At 39.5% G+C, this 7,368-nt stretch overlaps 1 protein-coding gene across 1 annotated transcript in view; it reads right to left on the reverse strand.

The window, feature by feature from the left end:
• The window catches only part of NUP133 (nucleoporin 133), a 29,954-nt gene extending 24,614 nt beyond the window's left edge, over window positions 1-5,340 (reverse strand). Inside the window, exons 1-5 of the mRNA XM_068185089.1 lie at window positions 5,117-5,340; window positions 3,862-3,980; window positions 2,962-3,065; window positions 1,823-1,930; window positions 119-250 (exon numbers count right to left, since the gene is read on the reverse strand). Coding sequence (XP_068041190.1) covers window positions 119-250; window positions 1,823-1,930; window positions 2,962-3,065; window positions 3,862-3,980; window positions 5,117-5,301 — 648 coding nt within the window. The 5' untranslated portion in view covers window positions 5,302-5,340. The remainder of the gene's footprint in view (window positions 1-118; window positions 251-1,822; window positions 1,931-2,961; window positions 3,066-3,861; window positions 3,981-5,116) is intronic.
• Between the last annotated feature and the right edge of the window lie 2,028 nt (window positions 5,341-7,368).

A 7,368-nucleotide genomic window follows, 5' to 3' on the forward strand; every position in this document is an offset into this window, starting at 1 on the left:
AAATAGTGTTACCTTCACCATATTTATTGCAGATTTAAGACTAATAAAACTGACCACACTTTTCCATCTTTAGATTAGGAATAAAACCAGTATTTTAATATAAAACATACTGTTTTACCTTTACTGCTGTGAGGAAACTGCACAGAGAGCCTCCAAAGTCTGTGAAAGTGTCTGTAAAGGATCCTTCATGTGCAAGATTGGGCCAGTAGCGCACAGAACCTTCACTGGTAACAACCATTATTGCCAGAGACTTGAAGTGAAAAAGTAATTAAGAGAACAGGCAAAATGATTATGATGATGATGATGATAATAATGATAATGCAAATTTAACTTAAACAAGTTATTTTACACATCAAGATTGTGGGTAACAAAGACACAAGAAGGTAGCAAATACACATGGATGCACACTGACAAACCTGGAAGTGAATCACAAAACCAATCTGCAGCACAACTTAATTTGTGCAGGGAATGTTATATACATTTATTTTCCTAATGAACATTTTCTACTGGCTCTTGCTCTTGATAATTCAAGGTCTGCTGCTGAAATGCAAACAAAACTTGGAGTTGTAAAACAGAAAAGGGCCTGTGGAAAATACTTCAGATGCCAAGAGTTAAAAGCTACTATGGAAGACTTCAAATGTAGACTATAATTTAGCAAAGAATCTACTCTAATATCTTTAAGAGAAATATCAAATCACAAGGCGTCTCTTCTATTCAAAGGCATAGGCCTACAGTGCAATTAAGGAAATCACAGATACCAAACTAAAAGCATGAAGCAAGAGACTGTTCAGGTAGTGATTTAGAGAACAGCATTGCACTTATCTACTGGTTGTTAAAAAAAAAAGTAAAAATCACAGAACAATAGAAAAACTGTAGCTGGGAGTTGTTATAGAGCTCCTTGGAGTTTTCTAACCAATTTTTTACTGGACACTGACTTTCAGTTCACAAGTTAAAGAATAATGAAATTAAAAAATACAATAAATAAAGTATTAGGGTTAGGTGAACTACTTCCTCTTAAACTAAGTCAGAACATTTTGGGTTTCATGAGATAATCCCAAAATACTAAGACTGCATTTTATCATCTGGAAGAGTAACACAACAGCATATCAAAAGAAAAGATTATATTACATATTCTGTGCTGCTGCTTACTTCCAAGGACAGCTTCTTAACCAGTTTTATCAGAGCATCACATATATTAACTGAAATCTAAGCTGAAAATGAGATGCTCTTTTCATGAATGATAGTAAACAGGCACATTAACACACTTTCAGAACGCAACTGATCTTCAAACTTCACCCTCTAATACAGTAACTCAGGAAAAAAAGCACTTAGGAGACCAATCAGTCAAGACAGATTAAGTCTGTCCTTCCACTGTCAGCTTTCTTACAAAGACCAGCTGAGGGAGGGTGCTGGGGTTTGCCTCTCATCTATGGATACTGGGAATTAATCCACTGAACAACGTTTTCAGCCAGCAATTAAGCTGCACTTTGTCAGACCCCATTTTTGATTGCCCTGCTGTTTGTTAACAAAACACCTCGTAGTTTACTGCATTTTTGTTTGCTATGAAAGCATGTCAAGTAATCCTTAAAAAAACTATTATTTATTCTGATCCTATAAGATGCACATGGTGCAATTTAAAAGGACTGGCAAGAAGTTTGTTTATTTCAAAGGTATTTACTGCCAACTAACAATCTGCCTTTTGAATAGCTAGAATACCACCAAATGTTTTCAAATACTTTGAATACATCCTTTTGACAAAAAATGATATATTCAAAGTTATTCTTAAGGTGCTTTTAAACACTAAAATTTAAAATTTGGTCACCTGAAGAGAAGGTGCTTCACCTGAAGAATTGAGACAAGATATAGCTGCTAAACTAGAACTCCATTGGAAGTCACTGGGTGGCAGCTGCAATTCCTTGCACAGAGATAACTGGAAGAAAGAAAGAGATGTCATAATAATTATGAGACTGGGAGAACTTATTCCTCTGCCTCAAAATCTTTAGATGTTTTGACCTTGCTAAAAACTACATTTCAACTAACCCAGATACTGTGTAAGGGAACCAAAAAAATGTCACAAAATAATTTCAACAAGGTTGTCACAACCAGTAAACAGCTAAAAAACATATCCAAATTTTCAAATATCACTGGTTTTCTTTAGTTATTTCTGAGTGTTTCTCACAACACTACAATACTGGATTATTTCTATTGGAGATTATTTGACTATTCCTTAACATAATATTAAAAAAAATTAAAGTAGAAATGCTTGAGAGAACTTATTAAGTACTAACAGGGTAGAGAGGGGAAACACTCCTCACTCCCCTATGCCCTTGAAGTTAAAAAACCAGAAAAATTTTAATCCCTTGATAAATCTCTTCAAGTGCCAGAATGTGTACACCTGACACTCCCCTGTAGTACAGGGCCTGTAAAATGAACATACATCGTCCTGATTGAAAGAAACTGATTTTGTAGCTCCGATTTTGTTTTTCTCTGACTATCACTGAAATGATGCTGAAAGAAATACTGTCCAGAGGGGATACAAAAATTCTTCACCTAAGAAATCTAGGTGAAACATATGTTCAGTACCTCTGAAATCAACCTCTGTTTTTGGGGTTTGTTGCAACTTGAAAATTGTTCCCAGAATAATCTAAACCAATCCATAACATATCAACTAGATTTTAATTATCAAAATAAGCTTTACCAAGACTATCTAAGAGCCACACCCATTAAAATATGAAGAATTAACCTTAGTGCCAAGTTGACAAAACAGAAGAGAGGAATATAAAAATTATAAGCTCTCTCAAAAGTTTGAGTTTCAGTTAATGTTGTTAGCATGACTTCATATCAATCCTGTTGCTTTTGAGGGAAAACAAACTCCAGCTGAAAAAAAACCCCAACCTCATAACTGCATAACCAGTTGAAATAGCATAAAATACAGACTTTCCATCTTGACCTTTCAGTTACCTTAGCTACTGCAGACTGACCAATCTTCCAAATAATCAGCCTCTCCTTATGAACTAGCCAGGCCCATCCACTTTCATCCACTTGAACGCTCAGCTGGTCATCAGCTACATAAAAAAGTAACTTCTTTAAAGCATTCAGATTATAAAACACTTCAGAGCAACATTTAAACCAATAAACTTTAATTATTAAATGAAAATAAGAAATATTTTCTATTAAATTAGTTTCCATGTTGGAATTTACATTTATTTGATTAACATATCGAATTACTACATCTTGTTTAAAAATCCATTTGATAAACCCTCAAACTTTGAGAATGAAATGACAACCCCAAAACCCATTTCCATGTATTTAGAGCAGATTATAATAGCTTTGTAAATTGCTCAACAATTTTAACATTATTTCTAAGATACGTATTTGGTTCCTCTTATATCTGCTATAACGGAAAAACTTATCCACAAAGAAAAAATTGTTTAGGAGACCAATTTCTTGAACTCAGGGAAAGGTTTGTATCACTAGGGCTTTCGGAAGAGATAACAAATGGGAAGTGAAATAAAGAAAAATATTAAGCATCCACTCTAGGACACAGCAAAATCAAAACAGGTTAAAAAGGTAAGGAAGAACCAATAAGTAAAAGTTACTAAAAACCTACTATTAGCTTTCCTTTTACCCTTGGTTTACTACAACATATTGCATAAGCAGCACCTGAAGGATATTTTCATGCATTCAGACCCACATGGGCATTATTATAATTATTGTTACATAGATAACCATGTTGGATTCAAAGCAAAGCACAGACATTTCAGCTTCCCCTGTAAAATCAGCATTTCAATGGCATCAATGACACATTAAGAATTCTCTCACCTGTCAATTTTCAGGGAGAAAAATAACATCAATTCTTACCATCAGCCTTCTTCAGGGCTTCCATAACCTTAACAGGCAGAGAGGACCCAAAAGCCTTGACATCATAATTAATAGTCTCAGTTGCTGTAGGAAGCTGGATAACTCTAGTAGGAGTCGCTCTTAAACAAAACAAAAAGTTACAGTTAACTTTTTATTGCTTATTCATCAGTTTCAGTAAACATTTACTTAATGAGTATCTATTTAGAAACAGATTTATGTAAAATAAACATGCTTTCTCTGGGAACACCACCTAAAGCAAAAATTTGGTGGCTTCCTCACAAGTTGCTAGCTGTCATCAAATTCTTCATTTTTAAAGAACTGACTTTGAATATGCATTACTCCACCAGCAACACACTCACTGTTCAACCTCTTTACACTCTGGTTATCTACCGAATAAAGACATCCACAATGTCAGAAGAAGCTCAGAAGAAACTCTTCCCTGACTGCAGGGACTACTTCCATCCCTAGCTCTGGCACTGCTGGGCAGCACACGCTGTGCAACACTTTAAAAGCCATGGCAGCTCGGATCCAACAGCACTCCTACCACCCTCAGCTTGCTGTGGAGACTGCATTTCCTACCATTTATAAAAGCTGCTTTGCATCTTTCCCCACCTTCTCTCTCTGGAACAGCACAGGTCTGTGTTGTCTTCTGAACACAGTGAGGTGGGCAAATTTCTCTGCTTTTACAAATTAAAGCCCTCTTTTTATTTCTCCTCACAAGTGAAATGATGTCTCAGACCTCCCCTGTGTGAAATGGCAAGAGGTGACATACAGCTAGTAGACAATCCTGGCACCCTGCAAAAATTATTATGCAGACATTAAGTAAAAGTTCCCCAAAACTGAGCATGGGCAATCCTCTTTATCTGAACTACACAACAAGTATCTGCTCCTGAGAAAAGAGATTAAGAAGCCTGGAACTGATCTGGGGCTCATGCCGTATCTCAGTTTGATCCCTATGGAAGGGAGAACACGGGGGAAGAAGCTGGGGAGAGGGGCGGGTGTGAAATGCCTGAACTTTGACCATTTTATCTTCTTTGTAAATACGGAAGTTCTTATAATTTCCATATATGATACTTGTATCACACAGGGGTATATTTGAGGAACCCGCGCATTCAAAACCCAGTAAGAGGCATTCATAACGCGGAACGCGTGGTACTGTACGCGTACGGCTCTAATGTACAGTACTATAATGTAACCCGCACTGGCTCGAGCACCTAACCACGAGGCCGCGTCCGCGGCGAGGGGCGGGACTCACCGCGCCGAGAGGGAGCCGCTCCTCCGCGCCGCCGGCGAGAACAGCACCGGCGAGGCGGCTGCCGCCACGACGGGCAGGCTCTTCTTGCCGCCCGGCCGGGAGAGAGGGCTGGGCGCGGCGCCGCTCAGGGTCCTGCGGGCCGACCCGCCCGGGGTCCGCGGGGAGGCGGGAGCCGACGGGAACATGGCCGTGGATGCGGGAGCGGCACCGGCCCCGCGCTCCCGCCCGGCGCCCGCTGTGCGCGTCACCGCGGGGCGGGGCCGCGCGGGAACCGCCGGGAGCCGAACGGAGCCGAGTGGGACCGGGAGGAGCCGAACGCCTCCGGGTGGAGCCGAGCGCGGCGCGGCCCCTGGCGGGCAGCGGCGAGAGCCCCGCGGCGGCCGCGCGGCTGCTCGGGCCCGGCACCCGGCCCGGCCGGGAGGGGATGGATGGCGGCCCGGGCTCCTGCTCTGCGCTGCCGGCCCTCAGCGCCAAGCTGAAACACGGTCCTGTCGCTCAGATCTCCCGGAAGCTATGCTCCGTCCTTCGGGGCATTCCCAGGAGGATTCACAAGGGTGGGTTTGGGTACCATTACTCGCTGAGTTCATGCGATTGGCTTGCACTAGCCTGCTGGATATGATCAAAAAGCTGTTCAAAGTCTATTTGGAGAGACGTATTTAACAGTAAGAGTTGCCTTATGTTTAAAATAGCCTGTGTATAGCCGTGTTTGTCCCCAGATTTCTACTTAAATAAATAAAGAAATAAATGCACAAAACCATATTCCATACAGACCTTGGCACGTTTCACATCTACGGTAGATAACAACCATGCACTACAGCTATTCTGTGGTATAAAAATAGATTTTAGCCTTCAAGGGGAACTAAATGCTCAATGGCATCGGTTGGCATGAAAAAGCTTTCAGAAGGTAAGTGTGTACCACCCTCTTGGGGAAGAAGTTGAGTTGAATTTATAGTATTAGAAAATCAGTTAAGATAAAATTAACTAAGAATATTTAAAAAAGTCCCATCACTTTTCAAAAACATGTTCTTTGATAATAGATTCAGGGCTGTTAGGCTTTCTACGTGGATTATAGTCCCCTATGATTGAACCCAAATGCAGATGAGATAAATTTGAGATGGTTCATCTGACAGGACTGAAGTATGAGACACTTGTCAGTGTCAGTGCTTTGTCTTTTTCATTCCAATAAGCTCCTTTGGGTTTGATTTTATGCAAAAAGCAAAATACTAAAATTTAGTGGAGCATCACTATATTATTATATTAATATACTATCCTTCTATATAACCTTTTTATACATATGATGCTAAATCATCAGATTACTGTCACTTCATCAAGAAAAACAAACTAAACCAAACCAGGAAATGCACACACAAACAAGCAAATACAGAAAAATCTGGAAGAAAATTCAAGATGACATCCACATTTCTCGACATTCAAGACTGGTGACATTCAAATTACTTGAAAAACTGAAAGCTCCTCTTCACAGCTCGTTCCTAAAATATTTTAAATGATGCAGCATGAACACTTGTGTTTTGCTGATTGAACCCTATCTATACCCAGCTACACTTCCTCAGGGAATTAGTCAGCTTCCTTTGGCTGTCCCAGCCCTGTAAGAGCTTCATCTTCAGGAGAGAGATAAAATTCAACATTCAAATCTCATTTTCTACACATAAATAATTTGTACTGATACCAGTTAGAGACTTAACCAGTTCTTGACTGTCCCATATATATCCATAAATTAGTTTTTTTGTGGTTCTAACTAGAATAAAGTCTTCTAACCAATGTACCTGTTATGACAAACATTTGCCTTTTGGTGGACTAGAGCTTTTGTGTAGACTTTCACACTTCTCTGTCAGCTGCAATACCTGCCAGGACAACTAATGAACAAAAGACATGAAACACTCGTTCAGTTCAGCTGCAAGGAATTCCTGTAACCTGTGTAAATACAGGAATAAAGGGGCTCGTTGGATTGCACCAGTGAGGATTAAAGCTGAAAACCCCTCTAAATACATTAACTAATAGTCAACTTTGAAATTAAACATTGGGTCAGGAGTATTTTTTGCATATCTTTAGTACAACATATGCTTCTAGAAAAACTTTATCTGAAGATACAATCACATCTGGATGCAATTTTATTTTCATTCTCTAATAGTTTCACTATATTCCACAAGGTACCATTAATGCCACTAACATTTTAAGCTTGCCCAACACTAGGTATTTCAGCTATTGTGAATAAGGTTTTCCAGCAACAAGTT

The sequence above is a fragment of the Anomalospiza imberbis genome, chromosome 3 (genome assembly GCF_031753505.1).
Source record: "Anomalospiza imberbis isolate Cuckoo-Finch-1a 21T00152 chromosome 3, ASM3175350v1, whole genome shotgun sequence".
Lineage (NCBI taxonomy): Eukaryota > Metazoa > Chordata > Aves > Passeriformes > Viduidae > Anomalospiza > Anomalospiza imberbis.